Source organism: Symphodus melops (genome assembly GCF_947650265.1).
Source record: "Symphodus melops genome assembly, chromosome: 1".
NCBI classification, from domain to species: domain Eukaryota; kingdom Metazoa; phylum Chordata; class Actinopteri; order Labriformes; family Labridae; genus Symphodus; species Symphodus melops.
Window position 1 is genome coordinate 36,561,733 of NC_136691.1, and position 19,693 is coordinate 36,581,425.

General features: G+C 41.7%; 1 protein-coding gene across 2 annotated transcripts in view; it reads left to right on the forward strand.

Moving 5' to 3' along the window:
• Positions 1-19,693, forward strand: part of slc15a4 (solute carrier family 15 member 4) — a 28,138-nt gene that overhangs the window by 448 nt on the left and 7,997 nt on the right. The window contains exons 1-8 of one of the 2 annotated variants that reach the window (XM_079370772.1): positions 234-372; positions 520-1,141; positions 4,070-4,362; positions 5,057-5,198; positions 5,368-5,448; positions 8,873-9,053; positions 12,624-12,782; positions 16,737-16,895. In XM_079370772.1, the coding sequence (XP_079226898.1) occupies positions 569-1,141; positions 4,070-4,362; positions 5,057-5,198; positions 5,368-5,448; positions 8,873-9,053; positions 12,624-12,782; positions 16,737-16,895 (1,588 nt within the window). In that variant the 5' untranslated portion in view covers positions 234-372; positions 520-568. Of the gene's footprint in view, positions 1-233; positions 373-519; positions 1,142-4,069; positions 4,363-5,056; positions 5,199-5,367; positions 5,449-8,872; positions 9,054-12,623; positions 12,783-16,736; positions 16,896-19,693 lie in introns of those variants that run through there. The other variant, XM_079370773.1, reaches the window with a different exon arrangement.

The window sequence follows — 19,693 nt, forward strand, 5'->3', positions numbered from 1 at the left end:
ACTTTTCTCTGTACACATTTTTGTTTTGAGAGTCGATAGACACAAAAAAAACCAACTCGAACCGCAAGATCACTTCCTTTTTTCGATAGTTCAACATCCGCATCAGATTTGCACATCATGTGGATAGGCTAAAGTCCGACTTCCGCCACAAAGCCGGCCGCGTGCAGTTCACTTTTAGATCAACTCAAGAGTAGCGGAAGCGTGACAGTTTGTTGACTGAGCAAAGTGTCACGCGATAGTACTGTGACACTGTTTTTTATGTGACTTCCAGTTCTCCTTTGATACTGTATAGATTTAGGACGGGTTAAAGTGTTTAATATCTAGGTTAATGGAGATAGTTCACGACGACTGGGACGTGTTGAAGTTGTAAAGGTAAAGCTCGTACCAAGCTTTGGTCATGCTAATGTTAGCTGACTTCATGTTTGTGAAATGCCTGTAGTGCATGTGATGAAGTTGGGGTTGTTTGTGAGCTCTTCTCTTCCCATAAACAGTCTGACGAACCTAACATTTTCTACACAGGTCTGAACTCTTCTGATCAAGAAGTAACATAAAAAAAAGTTTTTGGAGGATGGCAAACCACAGGGATGCCAGTGAGAGCAGCCCCCTTTTGGACTCTGGTTCTGGATATAGACCGTCACCGCCGTCTGTTTTTCAGGGAAGAAGGCTGGCATGTGCAGCCGTCCTGCTGGCTGAATCATTAGAAAGGATCGCTTTCTACGGCATCACATCCAACCTTGTCCTTTTCCTCAATGGCAGTCCTTTTTATTGGGAGGGTACCCAGGCGAGCCAGGCACCCCTGATGTTCATGGGAGTCACCTACCTGATATCACCATTTGGAGGCTGGATTGCTGACGCGTACCTCGGAAAGTTCTGGACAATTGTTTCAAGTTTGATACTTTATTTTATTGGCATGATATTTTTCCCTTTCATCTCAAACGATGAAACCAGGATACACATGTGTGGAGACGAGGAATCGTTCCCTGTGCAGCCTGTCGAGTGCCTAAACGGAACCATACCAAACAATATTACCTGCCCCATCCGAACCCCGTACTGTGGTCCTGTGGTCTACAGTGGACTGTTTCTGATCGCGTTAGGTGTCGGTACTGTCAAGTCCAACATCACTCCCTTTGGGGCAGACCAGGTAGAGTATGAACAATAGGGCCGGGGATCTTCGGGTATCTCACAATTCATTTAGATATATCAAGTCTTAGGGCGACAATTGATTCAAAATCAAGTTTTGATTCAAAGCGATTCAGGATTCATTGATCCGTGGATTCAAAGTCTGTTTATGAATTAGTACATCCACTCAAGTCATCTTTGAGACTGGCTGAATTTCTTGTTGCTCTAATCGGCATTCTACTGATTAAAAGAACAGGAAGTGACTGATTACCCCCCCCCCCCCCCAAAAAAAAAAAAAAAAAGTTAATGTATAAAATAAATAAAAATCCAAATTATAAATCAATTTTAAATCTTAGAAGAGAAGAATCTCCTTTTTTTTAAACCACCTCTAATGATCAATATGTTTTTGTCAAATATGAAAATTACATAAATAATGCTTAGTGCCAACATTAAGTTCATTATAAGCTAGAATGTCTCAGAATAGATGATTTGTGCAGACATTAGGCCCTGCATAATATTTGGTATGCAGTGTGACATCATGGAAACCAGACATGTGACTGGATTTCTGCTGCACCATGAGAGTTCACTTTGACATGCATGCCCCAAATCATCATGGCCACTTACAGTTCCATTAGTTATTAAGTAGACATGTTGGAGCACAATGTATCTCTCATGATAAATACTACACTTACCAATAAGAGTAGATGTGCACACACGAATTTCCCCTTGGAATTAATAAAGTATTTCTGATTCTGGTGGAAAGAAAAATGCCTTCAGTAATGTGTTGTAGGTAATAAGAGGTGAAACAACACATTTCTCAACTTTATGTCATAAAGTCAGATTATCTTGAAGCGTTTTAAGACAAATTAGTCACAGAAATGGACATTTGAGTTCCATCAGTGAGATCTTTGTTACTTTAAAAAGAATCTATCCACAAGTGGTATAACCCCCCTTAAGAGACGACAGTGGTGGAAATGATAAGAATGTTGAACTTTCTACACCCTGAACATTGGTGAGAAACTCAATCAATAGTCAGGAAAAAAAAGGAAAAGCAGCACAACAGAAGGAAAACAACATGGTTTTCATCAAACCAGCTACATTTTGCATGCGTCAGTGACTTTCAAACAATTCTAAGTACTAAAGTAATCGTGCTACAAGAAGAAACTTGTAATTTTTTTATGAGTACTGAAGATGTTATATCAACCGCATCGCTTCAAGGCACAATTTCCAAACTTCTTCTTCTCCACCTGAAAGGAATAATAAAGTGGTGGCAGAAGCTGTTAAATCCTGAAATGTACTTAAAGTGAACATCTCAGAGTGGTAGTTACATCAAGCCACAGCCAGTTATTGTATTTAAAATGAAGATATGCAACTTTAGATCGTATCTGTAAAGAGTTTTTACGGGGGCTTCAGATAATTAATTAATTATTAATATTCATCATAAAGGAGGATAAAGAAGGGAGGATCATTCTGTGTGTGATCTATCCATCAGCACATGATTATTGTAACAAGGAGCACATTTGAGGGGAAACAAACAAAATCATAGATAACATGCTTGTCCTGGGATGGCTTTAATCTTGAGGTACCGAGGCCACTTACAGTCAGAAACCAAACACACAGTGGGAGCTTCTCTGCTCCATCATTTCTCTTATACAGCGCTGTTCTTACTATCACATGCCAATCAAGTGGGAAGTGCGAGTGTAGAGTGATTTTTATTTTCTAACTGTACTCCACCACCGCAGAGAAGAAGTGCACAAAGATGAATGCTCAGCATCGGCCTGTGAATGCCATGACATTATCTCCCCAATAGTTAATTGTAGCTGTACCGCAGCATCCTTTGTGCTCATACATAAGAGACATATCCACTTCATCACACACTGATAACATCGTATCCTCTACAGGGATGGCTGTGTAAAGAAAGGACCAGTGGCTTTATTAGAATAGGATTATTTGTTTGCATAAACATTTAACTCAATTCATTGAAGTTTTGGGAGCTAACAGACCAGGGCTCTACTATACTATACTATACTATGCCATACTATGCCATACTGTACTGTACTATACTGTATTGTACTATACCATACTATACTATAGTATGCTCTACTACTATACTGTATTGTACTATATACTATACCATACTATACTGTATTGTACTATATACTATGCTATACTGTATTGTACTATACCATACTGTAGTATAGTATGCTATACTATAATGTTTTGTACTATATACTATACCATACTATACTGTATTGTACTATATACTATACTATGCTATACTGTATTGTACTATACCATACTGTAGTATAGTATGCTCTACTACTATACTGTATTGTACTATATACTATACCATACTATACTGTATTGTACTATATACTATACTATGCTATACTGTATTGTACTATACCATACTGTAGTATAGTATGCTATACTATACTATACTGTTTTGTACTATATACTATACCATACTATACTGTATTGTACTATATACTATACTATGCTATACTGTATTGTACTATACCATACTGTAGTATAGTATGCTCTACTATAATATACCATACTGTGCTGTACAATACCATACTATACTGTACTATACTGAGCTATATTGTACTATATTATACTGTACTATACTAAGCTATACTATACTGTACTATATTATACTGTACTATACTATACTAAGCTATACTATACTGTACTATATTATACTGTGCTATACTATGCTCGTGACAGTTTGATGACCAATGCAACGTGTAAAGTTAAATCTTCCTGGAGTGATTTGCTGCTTTGGCTTTGAAAAATGTGCTCGTAAAAGTGCTGGTGACAGTTTCTGGCTGTCAAGTTGGTGTGACCCAGATGTTTTTTTTTGTTTTGCTTTTTTAACATTCTTTCTGTACATCAGATCAGGTGACATTGACATGTTTTGTTGCTGTCATCCTGATCGGGTATTTAGGTCAAAGACAGAGGGCCGGAGGCCACGCGTAGATTCTTCAACTGGTTCTACTGGTGCATTAACTTAGGGGCCATCCTGTCTCTGGGGGGCGTGGCCTACATCCAGCAGAACATAAGTTTTACGCTCGGCTACATCATCCCCTCTGTGTGCCTCGGGGTCTCCTTCGTGGTCTTCCTCCTCGGCCGGACTGTCTTCATCACCAAGCCCGCTGATGGCAGCGCCTTTACAGATATGTTCAAGATCCTGGGCTTTTCCTGCTGCTACCAGAGATCCAAGGAGGCGAACCATCTCCGGTGAGCGCGCCTTGTCACCTCTTTGTGTCAGTTATTGCAGAGCTTTTAAATGGAGTGATAAAATTGTGTTGTGAGGCTATAAAGGTTGTAAAATTATTCCCTAAAGAACAAACAGCATTCTCACAATAGCTGTTGTGTAGCAAACCATTTATCAATCTCTATGGGCTTCTTCGAACGGAGCAGCAAGCCCTTTTGTTCTTTGCAAAGTTTAGAGGGAGGGTGACTCTGATTCTGCATCTGAAGCAGCAAGGTGTTGTTGGTAGACCTGAAAGCTAAAGCCTCCTTTTATCCCTCGGTATAATTATTGTTTTCCCCCTGGTGCTTCATGTGTTCATCTTCAGTCCCCGTGGCGAAAAGTTACTCTGAAGGGCTTTTACTTGACTTTGAACCGTAGTAACACAATCGCTGCAGAAACTTGACACTTAATATTTGAAGTCGGCCGATCCTGCAGCCTTTCAAGCATTTCTTATTAAGACATTTCCTCCAGAGACGGGGATTATAGGCTTGAGGAAAAAAACGAAGAAAAAAAAACGTTTTGTTCCTATCTCTAGTCCTTTTATTCGAAGGTGGTGTTCACAATAAAAAAGGCAGCTCGAGTCAACATTGAAGACTTTACATGTAGCAGATAAACACTATTCGTCGCTGTTGTTTGAAATGTGGTCGTGATGATCTTGGTTCTTTTCGTTCCTCAAAGGAGCAAACCGTCTCTACTCGACAACGCCAAAGTGACTTACGGAGGAAAATTCCCCGAGGAGAAAGTGGAGGAGGTGAAAGCCCTGTTGAAAATCCTTCCAGTTTTCTTCGCCCTGATCCCTTACTGGACTGTGTACTTCCAGGTAAGATCAAATTGCTTCATGATGAATCAATATTTATAAGCCTCATTACTAAAAACTATTGTGAAGAAATGGAATTGGGAGTATGAGCCTTCCAGGAGAAAAAGCTCATGCTTCAGCACGGTACAGGAGTGTGAGTGCGCCCTAAATCATACTTCTTCTTGTGTTGCAGATGCAGACAACATACGTCCTGCAGAGTCTCCATCTGAAGATCCCTGGTAGTGCAACAAACCTCACAGCTGACTCTCACAAGGTAACCTTACTGAAGATCATCTCAGTCCAAAAACCCGTTTCATGTTTAATTAAAGATGGACTGTGAGCTCTGCTGGGTTTGTCGCAGAACCAGTAAAAGAAGAGTGGCTGATAGTGTCCACCTGTTACATTCCTCTACAGTAAAAGTTGTGTCACATTTTCTTCATCATGTTTGTAACTAAAGACGCTAATTCGAGTCTGAATATTTTATAAACCAATGAGCAAGAGTAATAGCAGCTGTGATTCGTTTTGCTTTTCCTGGCAGTGTTGCCAAATCCTCTTTAAGGAAAGTAGCTATTGCTGGTCCTACGAGTGACATCATTGCCTCATTTGCATAATGGACAATAAGCATGCAATTGTACTGGGCGCTGTAGGAGACGAATAACATTGTGGGAAAGACGAAAAGTGTGTGTAAAAAAAAAAAAAGAAGAAAAAAAATCTAAAAATGTTTAGAACTACAAATGAACTCTCTTCTGTTGATTTTTTTCTTTTTAGGGTTTTTTTTGCCATTGAAATAGGCCATCACTTCTCAAAATAAAAAGTCGAAAGATTTGTCGCTGGTTGCTTTTGACAAAAAAAAAAAGAAAAAAAAAAGAAAAGTCACAGAGAGGATTTGAAAAGTCGTTGGATTTAGTGAGAAAGTCGGCCAAGTTGACAACACTGTTACCTGGTCATACCTTCAAACTGAATATGAGGAGTGTGTCCTCTCTCTGCCATCTGTGCCAATTTGATTTTCATGACGCTGTGACGCATTGACACGGAGCATTCTTTTTTTGAGTGGGTTTTGTGTTCGTGCTTGCGGATGTCGGGCCAACGGAGTGGGATATGACAGAGCAGATATTGCCTTCCTCTTATCCCCACGAGAGGTAATCAAGGAGGGCGAAGTCCATCGGAACAGAATGTTAATTATGTATCATAACTCCATATTCTGGGACTGTAGGTTCAACCCTCTAAGCCTCTTGCCTCACTCTTTCTATAGCTGACCTGAGGTTGTTATTGGAAGCTGATTGCCCAGTCTCAGTTTAACTTACATAAATGGCAAGGCTAAATCTGGGTTCATGTGGTAGATGGAGGTAGAAATAAACCCTTCTCGGACACAGTTTCCAGTTTCGAAGTCTTGCCCCGAGCTTTGCTGGGACTGATTCAAAAATGACAGCAGTGCGTTGACATCTGCCACCTGGCCCCGTGATTTGTAAGAAACTGCATCGTAATTCCATTGAGCTCGGTGATCTAACATGCTCATAAGTAGTTTGAACTCGATTTGTCACTGCTGAAACTGAAGTAGTCAGTAGGTCACTGACACACAATGGTAAGCAACAGCTGGAGGCAGCAGCAAGGGTTGGTAAAGCCTCGGGGATTAAGTCTGTACTTCACAGACGATCTCCTAGATTAGCAACCTGGCTGTTATTGCACCTCACCGCAGTGCCTCCTACTGATTCCATCTGTGTGTTATGTTCTGTCATGTTGGGAAGAGTGAAAACTCATCTATGAACAAACCAATGACACATCGACATTTCAAGTTTGGAAACTGATGAAAGTGAAAGAAGGAAAATCCGTAGTTGAGGCAAGTTTAACGGGGAAGCCTGAGGTGACAGTGATGTGTGCGGACTTCATGGAAATGTGAAGTGAAACCATGCCGATCGGACCGTGTCTGTGTATAAACTACACATTCATATTCACACAGTATTCTCTGTTTATTAAATAGACAGACACTGGAACAACGTGACATGTGGAAACTCTCTGTTCAGGTCTTGTTTTTCACCTCCACTGTTTGTGAATAAGTTTTTATAACTATTTTCTTCTTTAGTTCACACACTTTATATCTCTTTTCTTTTTTTAAAAAAGAAAAAGGAAAAACAGAACTAAGCCTTTTTCTGCTACCAGCCTCGACGCTTCTCGACATCAAAAGGGAAGTGAGATTAGATGCCTCTGTGAATGCTCCCTCACCTCACCTGACACATTTTTATGGCTCAGCTGAACAAACTCTTGAAGGAAACAGCCCGTGCTCTTCTTAACCCTTTATAGGACACTCATTGAAATACTTTGAAATTCAAACATTCAGCCTCAGAGTGTTATTGGGGGACATAACAGAACTGTATTTCTGTTAAAAAAAAAAAAAAAGTTTAATTTCATTGAGAAAAACAAACTTTACCATATACCAACCAAGTTACCATATTTGGTTTCAATCCCATGATAGCAGGATCAGTGACGTAGGGTGATCTCCTCTGATTGGCTGAGTGAGGATCACATGCTTCTCGACCTTACTGAGGTGCAGAAGGGTGGCCATATGTAATGTGTACCGAAATGACCAAAAATAGTCACTTGCCCGATAAAAGGGTTACTAACGTGAAGTTTGACTGTGTTGTAACTGATTCGATTAAGGAGGATTACTTCACTGCTGCTGTGGCCTGGTTTGTTTCTAAAGTCTCCATAAATGTATTTGAATTAGTAGAGGTATAAATGAGAGTTCTAAGGTGTTGTACTTTAAGTACGAAACAAAGGGAACTCACGACCTGAAGTTTGTTCTTACAGTCTTGCGTTTCACATTGTAGCACATTTAAAGGCACATTTCAAAGAACTCCTCATTTTCATTCATTTATGAAGAGGAACATCTTGATTTTACTTCTCCTTTTCACTGTTTTCTATCTTCTGAGTTGCCAGCCTGGCATTCACACTTGACTTTACAATATGTATTCCGGACACACTTTGCCCACGACAAACCCGGGCCTCCAGAGACACCGCCCTCATTCATGCCACACTTACCTTTGGCATCGGAGTCTCACTGAGGGGTTTGCTCATTTCGAATATGAGAATGCACAAACAAGGGAGGGGAACGCTCTCTAAGGAGCTGCATATAGATTACCAGCAGTTAGTCCAGGAAATGGAAATTGAGTTTGACAGTAAATGATGCTATCCGAAGTGTTAAAGCAGAGACGCATCAGGATCTCGGATGGCATTTTAAATTTGAATTGCAAAAAACATTTCCAGCAGTTACCGTCCTTTATTGCTCTCTCAGTGAGAGATTGCCTGAATGTGTAAATACTCTGCAGGCTAACAGTGGATTTTCTCTCTGATTGATATATCTTCTGGTGTGTTTGCACAGTACAGGAAGTCCATTCATAGTTCCACGTCATTGTGAAAATGTCATATTTGAACTGATACTACTTATCAAAGTAAAACCAGTGTATCCCTAGCATCCTGATTACTCATGTTTGTCTGCAGACTTTCTTTACTGTGATCACATGCATATTCTTTATTTCATTGTGTTTCCTTTTGACCACCAGGGGATGCTAAAGCAATACCAAGCGTCAAGTACAAACGCTGGCTCACTTGGTGAACTGTGCAGGAATGCACTGACATTCTCTGTACTCTTCATGCTTTGTTGCTTTTAACACAGTTTTGCCCTAACCCCCCCCACTCTTCAGATAACGTTCCACTTCCCGACCGCCTGGCTCACCATGTTTGATGCAGTGCTCATCCTGATGCTGATACCCCTTAAGGACAAAGTGGTGGACCCCATCCTGAAACGGCGCGGCCTGCTGCCTTCTCCTTTGAAGAGGATCGCAGTGGGGATGTTCTTTGTCATGTGGTCGGCTGTGGCAGCAGGTGAGTGCACGACGTGCCGGTCCCACCTATACGGTCACGTGAAGCGGGCCCAACACAATGAATGAAAAACAACAACACAGCACGCACGTCTGCTGAACGCAACATGCGCTCTGTGCTTCCAACGCAGCTCTAGTAGCGCCAGATAATTGTTTTTTTTTTTCCATTTTAACACTAAATACAGTTTGAGAGGACTTTGGAAACATTTGATCACTGTGACAGCTCCACACAAGCAGTGCTAAACATTGGCAGACGATATGGGGCACATTTTTGCGGAGGCCTTTTTTGATGTATGATAAACAGGTATTTGGCATTTTTAAATAATCGTAGCCTCAACTGTGTGTCCCTTTGTATGGGACACAGCAGATGGTCTGTCACAGATGAATTAATTGGCCCTCAATCAAACATTACTTTCCACCTGGCGAGGAGGGAAAAAAAAAAAAAAAAAAAAAGCAGCAGAGGTTTATTCTTTATTCGCCCTGAAGAGCACAGGGGGAGCTGTGGCTTCTCTCGTTTTGGGAATGAGCGACTGCAGCAGCAGCGCTCAGTCCTATTCACCCCCAGCCTGTGGATTATTTTGGAAATAAAGTCCCAGCAAGGCCTGTCAGCGGGTGCTGCTGCATTGATACATTCAGGCTTGAGTGTTTTGAGGGAGACAAGCCTGGAGGCAGGAAGAAAGCAAATCAGTTACACTCCTGAGAATCAATACACATTATATTTTCCACAACCAATGCCCCCTTCTCCTGTCTCGGAGGCACGATACATTCACCACATGGAATATGAAGAATATATTCTGTCATTAGTGACCTTTCAGGTATTGACTGGTGTGCTTCATCCTGATTGCCAATTGACTGTTAAACATGCAGTGAATCAAACTGGAAAACATTTGGCTCGGGATGGTCTCATTATTTGTGAGTCTAATAAATATGTTGTTTATACAGTTTAAGATAAAGACTTGTTTGTTTGTTTGTTTCACGTGATTTCATTCAACAGTAAGTAAGTCAAGGACGAAGAGATACTACATTCGTTTTCCTAAAGGTTGAAGCAGAAACAAAATGAATCAACAAAAACCCTCCTATGAACCCGTTTCCTGTAGTCAAATAAGACTGTAAACTCTGAATGAGTCGTGTCATGTTCTCATCCGCGCAACAGAGTAAGGACAGCAGCAAAGGCCAAATACTCAGAGGACCACTCGGTAAAAAGATTGACCTGTAATGAAGTGTTTGAAAAATCGTATGGAAAGTTTAACATATCTGAACATTTTGAAATCAGAATCTGTGCATGTGACTACAAAGCAAAGCAGACTTTTTGTTTTCGCTTTGTTCATCGATTTTGAAGGAACAGAGTGAGGACAAGAAGATGAACAAGGGAAGGATAAGAAGATAGAGGAGTCTTAATCAAAAGGGTTTGATTTAAAAAAAAAAAAAAAAAAGAAGAAAAAAAAAGAAAAGTGATTTAGTGCTGAATTGGATCTATAGACCGTCCGTAGATTGAAAGAAACATCCAGCACACCGGTGAACTTGACTGAACTCCTGGCCCGGTGCTGTACTTGAAATTGACATAGTGAAGAAGAAATGAGAAAGTTTGTCGAGAGAGAAGTTTTTGGATGTTCTAGTCTGAGTGTTATTTAAGCCCGACTTAGCCCCATCAGACGCTTCTTTTCAATCAGCAGTGAGACGAGGTAAGAGGTCTATTTACCAGATCTAATGTGTCTAATGTATTCGGTTTAAAGGGAAATTTTCTTTTCAGAGAACATGAGCAATCCAAGACGGAAAGGTGCTCAAACACGTTCATTTCGGATGTCCAATAGCTATTCAGGTATTTACTTTTCCATTTGGCTTCTTGAAAGAAAGTGCAATCCTTGCATTTGAATTCAGGGGAAATAAATTCTGAAGATTGCAGCGGGCAATTTTGGGTCCTGGGAGTGGAAAGAAAGGGTTTACGATGGAGGAGTGGTGTGTGCATTGGTCACAGAACAGTAGGTAAACACGCAGCTTGTGTGCGACACACTTCGGATCTGAATTAAAGGGTTAAATCGGACGACTGGATGAAATCTGCACCGCAATTTAAAGAAACGAGGGAAGATACAGTTTTCATAATGTTTCTTTATTTAACATCCAGAAACGTATTCGAACATGGCACTGCCATGCTTCACACTGATTAAGTTATCCAAATTGACTCCTCTGAGCTGCCATCCACTCTTGTCACATGTAAAATGGCATTTCCCCTCATCTGGCTCTTTTTGTGTCCTCTGTGCTTTTACTGCATCTGTCCACTGGCTTGAAATCATGCCGAGCTCACGGACTGACAGATGGACAGATGTGAGAGAGCGAGCGTGGCATCTTCTGCCCGCGGTAGAGCTAGTCCAACACATTGCATTGTCAGCCTGCCTCCCCGCGTCCACAACATCGGCCGAGCCTCTGCTGTCCAGCGTTAGAATCACTTTCATCTCCGTGTGCTAAAAAAAAAAAAAAAAAGGCCGACTTGTCATGATGACATTGGCGCGGCGATATTTCACAGGGTTTTTCGTCGCGCTCGCTGACACGCGTGACACGGGGAACGGCTGGACCTCCCGTGAAGTGCAAAGGGACAGCAGAAGACGTGCTGTCGAGCCGACTGTGGGCGACTTGTGATCCTTTTTTATTTGTGTTCCACACTCCCAGACTTCAGCCACGGCCAGCTCTGAAAAGCTGCTCAGACATTGCATTTGAAGAGAGTTTTTTTTTTTTTTTTTTCCTAGCATGTTTCATCACGTCATGGTAACTTTGTGTACTAATCTGCTTTGGTGAAGGCTCAATGGAATTTTGCAGCGTCCATAACTATCTCTTCTTTTTATTTATTTTTTTAAATAAAAGCTGGGGCAGAGTTGCAAGGGATCACACAGGGCTTGTTGGTGTGTGATGTTTAGTAAGGGGGGGGGGCAGCAAAGTGTGTTCACAGTGTACGACCCTGTGGCCTGAGATGGACGCCTGGTATTATAGGATAGCCGGATTACAAGGCTACAACTCCTCTCAAACACAGCATTAAGTGTAGTTATGATAGGATGCTGTCTCCGGGTGTTATCTGGAAATAGCCGCTGGTTACATGATAATAGCTATCGAATAAAGCTTCTAGAAGGCGGCAGCTCTTGATGACAACCGCTTGGCTCTTATTATTGAACCGTCTGCACTGATCCATTGCCAACTGCCATATTATAGAAGCATGCGGATGTGATCTTAATGTAGTGGTAGAGTGGGCCTAAAAAGTAGCGAGATGCTTAATGACCTGTCACTGACTTCTCTAACTCTGGCAGTGTTTGGCAAGTTGTTAGTGTTGTCGACTGCAGGATGATACTCAAATAAGCATCTCCATCCTGACTGATATATCCAAGCCTTTAGATTGACTCCATGCCCTATTTGCATTTTTCTTCTTTCCTTCAGCATATACGTTGAAGAATCAAAGCTTGTCTACACTGATGTGTGTGTGTGTGTGTGTGTGTGTGTGTGTGTGTGTGTGTGTGTGTGTGGTATTTATAGGACGATGCTTTCTCTCGGCTTTATTTGCTAATTGGCCTTTTCTCGTGTCTTCCCTCAGGTATTTTGGAGACCAAACGTCTGGACATCGTCAGGTCAAACGGTACCATCGACCAGGTGCTCGGCAACGTGATCTACTACGCGGCAGATTTACCCATATGGTGGCAAATCCCTCAGTATGTGCTGATTGGAATCAGCGAAATCTTTGCCAGCATTGCAGGTACAGTCGTTTGACCTCTCCTGTGTCCCATTGAGCTCTGCGCTCAGGCAGACGCCTCGTCGTTTGAGACGCTCTGACGCGCCGAATAGATGATGTCTAAAAAAACATTAGTGCGCATGAGGGTACGAGGAAGACTCATGTGTAAACCCCTCTTTGTACAGTTAGTTCGATGCATTGGCGGTCTGCAGCAGTGTAACGTGTTCATGGGTTGTATTCCAGAGTAAGTAGAACAATCGCCGATCGATAATTGATTATCTCGATGCCCTCGCACAGCTGCAAGACATTGTTCTGTAATGGGACAATTTATAAATAAGATGTGGATAGAGTAACCTTTTGAAATAGGAATTATGATAAAAGCTAAGCCTGAGCCGGCGAGCAGCTTCATATTAGCTCTCTTGCTCTGCCCATTTGTCTAAACAGCTACAGAAGCTGGCTAATGAGACGGATAAATCAACGCGTCTTCTCCTCCTTCTGTACGAAGAGAGCCTGCTGGCTTCGTCACAGTTGGCAACAGAAATAAAAACGTAAACTTTTCACCTCTTTATTTATTCTCTCAGTGTGCTGACATTTACCAGTGTACATTTCAATATATTCTAGCATACAAAATGGTGATCACAGAGAATGCCCGGTCCCCTCTACAACACAGTTTCACCCTCCAGAGAGATAATGCACAATGTGACATGCACTGTATTGCAAGTTCAACTCCTAATTATCCAATTAGCAGGCTGACACCGTTCGTAGGGACATAATACACTTGAACAGACAGGAAATGATGATGTGTTTAATTATCAGTGCGGCTCATTGAGGGTGCTGACAGTTACACCACCGTGTAGACCAAAGAGGCAGAAAATGAGTTTTAAACATCCGTAAAGGATACGTCGCGTCAACTTCCTCAAGAAGAGGCGTCTTACAGCCCGCTGTAACTCCAGTGACCAGAGGAACAGTGGGACGGTGCTCTGCTTGTACTCCAACATTGACCAAATAAGGACGTCGTAAACCCGGATGAAGTTTTTCTGCATGTTGACAAATCTCTCTGTGGTTATCACAAACAGGATTTGATTAATCTTGTTTGAGATTTTACGTTTGGCAGCAGACTAAAAACTCAAGACTTTATTTTGTTAAACCTAAGAAGCTTTCCTAATGGCTACGTTTATTTTTTCAATCCTTGCACAGGAGATATTACAATGCTAAGAATTTCACAATTACAGCAGCCGGACCAACTTTTCTCACAATGTGACCCCAGGTCTGATTGAAATTCCAACATGTATTATTGTTGCAGCACAGGCATTTCTTTTCCGGTGAAAATAATTCCGAGACACACACACACACACATACACACATACACACACACACACACACACACACACACACACACACACACACACACACACACACACACACACACACACACACACACACACACACACACACACACACACAGATCAGCGTGAGGCCAACCCATAATCCTTCACTGGAAATATTAGCCAAGTTTTCTTTCCCTGGATATATAAACCCCCTGACTTCAACAGAAAATGATTAAAAAGAAAAGCATGGAAACAAAAGCAAGTCGGAAGAAGTCAAGATGGAACTGACAGCCGCTGACAACTTTTGATATCTGCTGATAAAACAGCCAAGTTATTTTGTGCAGCCTGACCCCCAAACAAAAAAAAAATCCCATTTCATTAAGAGTGATGAGAAGTAGGACGATATTTCCTGGCTAATACAAAATGTGGCAAAGTGAGAAATTGCTCTAATGTTTCATCCAATTGCAGCTGCAACATTCTCGAATGGAAATAAGAAAAACACCGTTCTGTTTATGAAGAAAGGGGGGAAGAGTTTGTTTCTGTGAATGTTAGAAAGAGCCGTGCAATGAGGCAGCTGTGGCCCGCTTGAATGTAACAAAGCAGAAATGTGCCCCGTAAGTGTTTATCTCTCTGTTCTGTGTCTGTTTAGCTTTGTGTCGTTTTCCTTTTCTGTACGTCTTTGTCTACAGCAATGGCCTCGGGCCTCAATTATCTCAGCGCTTTGAGTTTGTTAAGGCCTCTAGCTATGACTCATTCTCCCATTACTACGGGTCATGTTGTTGGGCTCTTCCACACAGCACTCAGCTTAATATCTGTATCAAGATTGAACCATTAATATTTCAGACTTATTTCCTTTCTTGCTGCAGAATTATCCCTCCGATTGAGTCCCTGCAGGATTATAATACAAATTCAAATCTGTCGTCTTTAAGTAAAAGTCTATCCTAAAAATGTGTTTTATAAGCCTTGCTCTTATAAAGCCCTCGGACAGAGCTCCTTAAAGCTTCACTAAAACACTGGATTTCAGGGTTCCTATGAAAGTCAAATCCAGGCATAACAAAGCTATAGGGATCCTTAAAATAAACTTACTCTCTCCCCGTCCTCCATACCATCCCACAGGGCTTACCTCAAGGAAAATTGGCTGACAGAATTGTGACATATGTCTGGTTAGGAGGAATATTTCCCCTTAGTCTCCTTCTGTTTGAATAAATCTGTTTCAAACCTCCGGTGCCATCAGACTCCCCCTCGCTGCAATCCTCAGTCTTGTAACACGAGAGGTAATTCGGAGCTGAAGTATGTCTGCTTTCAGGCACCAAGAATATGCAAAAATGATGCAAAATGATACCCTACAGTATTTTTAATTACGTGTTGCACTTTTGAAAATGTTAAAGGCCTATGTTATTTTTAAGATGGGGGGAAAAATAGCCCCTACAATGATGCCTCAGAGACGTTTTGGATTCCTTGCATTTATTTCCCTCTTCTATTTTTTTTTTTTTTTTTCAACTCAGCCTTTCGATCATGAAAGGTCAAACTTGTTTGTGCCTGCCGAGTGAAATCCAACGATGTCATTTTGATTGTCTCTAGTGTTACTGTTGGTACAACAACATTTGACGACATGGCACAACAGTTAGGACTTAATGTAATGTTAGCTTAAGCCTGTTCCCTATACTATACACACCAACCTTTGCAACTCCCTGTGATATGCTTAGCTATTGACCGCTAGCAAAAGGTTAGCTAAGTAAATGAACCCAAAATATAGTTGTGAAGCTCTGGAAAGGTCGTTCATATTTTAAGTAATAACCTGAGGCTTGTCATGCTCAGATCTCATTCCTTCCTCCCTACAGAACTAACGCAGGTATCTGTAAAGAAAGAGTTTGTCACATTTAAATTGTTCAATGTCCCCCTCCAAGGAAAGTCTTAAACGGCGAACGTGTTTAACTGCAGCTTTCTAATCTCTCCTGGCAGATGTAGCTATAGGGCCTCATTTGAAAAAATCACATGTTTGAGGTGCCATGAAATTATCAATGTCAGCTTGCAGCCAGACGGATCTTTAGGCACAGAGGGAAAACTCATATTTGATGGGGTTTTTTTTTTTCTTCCCTTAACTCATCTCTCTTTCTTTTAGGTCTTTTGCCCATTTTCTCTCTCCTTTTTATTTTCTTCAAGACACAGTAAACACTGAGTGATGTGTCCTCCAGAAATAACGGGGGGGGGCGGGGGGTTTATTTTTTTTATTTTGGAAAGCAGCTCTCAGCACAGTTGACACCCAACAATGACACCACAGACCAGTGTCGCCAAGGAAAATTATCTGTCAACCAGCCGCTGAGGGAGCCTTTTGGTCTCCTATATAATACACTGTGAGGAAAAACAGCCACAGTCAACAAAGCCAGTCATGTTTCATTGATGTCAGGGACAGCGTTTATACCCAGGAACATAGTGTCGCCTCATCTTTTCATGTTCATAGACTGGACAGTTTGTGTTCTGGTAAAGAGTCTGACTAAATACTCTACCTGCTTCATTACACTTTAAGTAAATGCAAGCTCTGAAGGTCCACCTTTTATATACACTGCAACATCAACTATTTCCACTTTGTTTTACACACAGATTTGACAAATATTCAACAGACATCTGTCTTTTTAATGTCTCTGTGCAGGTTTGGAGTTTGCCTATTCTGCAGCTCCGAGGTCCATGCAGAGCGCCATCATGGGGCTCTTCTTCTTCTTCTCTGGGATCGGCTCCTTCGTGGGCTCCGGCTTGTTGGCCATTGTCTCCATCAAGGCGATTGGCTGGATGTCATCCCACAAAGACTTTGGTGAGAGAAAAATGATCTTCGCACACTTATGGACAGTCGTAGTGTGATGTGAAAGGCGACTGAGGACTTCAGCGTCTTTCAGCCATCGTTTTCTTCTCTGCAACTTTGATTGTTTGAGTTCAGTGTAACCACTTTCATAGTCTCTCGTCCAGCCCATGTGTTTTGTTAAGTATACCAGCTCTAAAGCCCCACTGTCAAACGTTACTTCTGCACCAAACGAAGATATCAACCTCCTGCTCCACCGAGTCGAGCTCTTAGTAGCTAAGAAGCTAAGAAGCCAGATATTTCAGAACAAACGAAGAGCTGAATGATTGATGGGATATTAGATCACCAAATAATAACGAACATAATGAATCTAAATGTGGCTAGATGAAGCTGTTAGATGTGTAAATAGCCAAATTGCTTATTTCCTTTAAAGGTGATAATATGTCCTTTCTTCTTTTCCCTGCTGCAAAAAAAAAGTGTGAATCACAAACAGCAGAATCAAACCGTTTTAGTTTGCTGAGTCATTTTTTATTCCACTTTGATCATAACGCTGACTCTCCTGATGCTCCTGAGTGAGGAGATCAAAATAAACATTACTGAAGCGGTTGCTGTCGTATATGGAGAATTACACCACGAGGGGTTAGACTCCACTCCAGTCTGCGTTTTTGACCCTCAAAAAGCCAGTTGCCGTTTCATCGTGTGGACTTCAGTCTCAGTCCGACTTGAACTTGAAGATTGATGCGACGCTCTTCAAAGTGTGTCGGGCACAGAGGTGACAGGTCTTCACTCGGTTCTCTCAGGGCTGGGCATAATCCTCCCGTGTTGTTGTTGAGCCAGGCTGTTAGGTCGTTGTAGGGAACACTATTGAGTTTGCAAATGGACTGTATGTACGGTCTCCTCGAAATGAAATAGCTGGTATTGATTCAGGTACAGAAATGCATTTTCCAAGACATACTTTAAGATTTTTTTTTTATTGCGTGTTCTGATTTAAAAACCACTTAAAGAGTTTGTAGATTAGATGTGGGGGAGGGGGGAAGGAGGGGGGGCAGCTCACTTGTTTTTAAGAGTGTTCCACATAATAAATAGATGTGTCAGACTAACGACAAAAGGTTTGTGTAAATCTGTCCATGGGGTAGAATGAATAGTGTGGGGATGGCAGCAGATGGATGGGCTCCCCGGTGTGAGGAGGCTCCCAGCCCAGATGCACTTTTCCCTGAGCAGGCTGTAAATAAGCCAACACTGTAAATTGTTTACCCACAAACACCTAATAGCTCATTAATACAGCGTGCCGACAGGTAGGAAGGTACTTTTGATGATGTTAGCACTCGAAGATGCTTGGCACGCGTCATAAATCCATCCTTCGCTCAGCCTCGCAGCACTTGAGAGGCAGTTAAACTAGAGTCGGGTTGCCTGTAAGACTTCTCTCTTGCTTGCAGAGCGAGTCATTTTTAAAAGGTGAGCTGCAGAAATGGAACAAAACATCCTCCTGGCCATTGATGAAAGACACATGACACAAAGCTTGGGTATTAACTACAGTCAGGAATCATGCAGTTTGTTTTTAAGGCTGTTTTTTTTATTATTATTTTTATCAGTTTGTTGGATGTTAGCTTCTTCCGTATCTCATGAAAGGGATTCAACTTATTTCCATGGCTGCGGGCGAAATGGTGTGCAGTAAACAGCGTCCTGCGTGAGCCTTGCTAAGTTGAACTGAGCTGTACGGGCCTGAAGACAGATGAGCAACATTAATCACTGGCTGGGGGTCTGATTATATAGGCCTCCTTCTCTTAAGTAAAGCTGTCCCTGGAGCGTTACATGGAGATGATGCAGCTCATGTCTGGCATCACACTGACACTGGTGGGTGTGCAGCTCTCCCGTCGCGCTGCAGCTCCACCTCTCCGTGTCCTGTTCGCCCTTTCCTTATGCTAGTCGGCTTCGGTTGAAGTGTCACATCGAGTTCATGGAGTGCGCGCGTCACAAAGTCCAACTCTCAGATTCTCAGTTTGACAGAAACATCAGTCACAACATTGCTAATTCTTTATGTAAAAACGAATACTCTGAGTCCTGCTGTGGAAGCAGAGGAGGTCATCATATAATTTGCCCCTCTAACCTGTAAACCTAATGTTGGGCCAAATGAATCCTTCATCAACAGTGATTTAAAAGTAATGGGCCTCTAATCACTTGTTATTAAGGAAGGTGTGTCCTTTTGTATTCATTTGAATGATGGCTAGCTAATGCTAATAAGACCCTGTTATTTCCCATTACAACCCTCACGATAGCTCGATGTCATAACTCTGTCGTATCTTCAATTAGCACAGAACGACATTATCAAAAAAAGCAAAACATTGACAGGAATATATTTCCACTGGAGCACGATGTAGAGGATGTAGTTCGTCCATTCATATCTCCTGCTTAACAAATGTTTGTTCAGACTTGAGCTTTTCAACAGATCAGTCTTTTTTGATCCATCTGTGAGCAACAGCCCTTGTTAATATCTCTGATGTCAGTCTTTCAGTATTGGATATTTGCTGCTCTCATTTGTCGTTTCATGTGAAATAGCTTTTGTATGAACATGATGTTTTTGAGCAGTAACTGAGCTGCTGACAGTCATTCATCGTTCGACACATTGTGTGCTACTCGTACTCGCCTCTGAACAACAACAACATCCAAACAGCTGTACAGAGATGGGTAATACTGTGGGTGTTCATGGGAGAAGAACATTAGCCAGACCAGCTGATTCCCCCCCCCTCGTTCTCTTAATGCCAGCCTCTTGCTCTTGGAGGTCACTGTCTCTGTGAGTTCATTATTTTCCCATT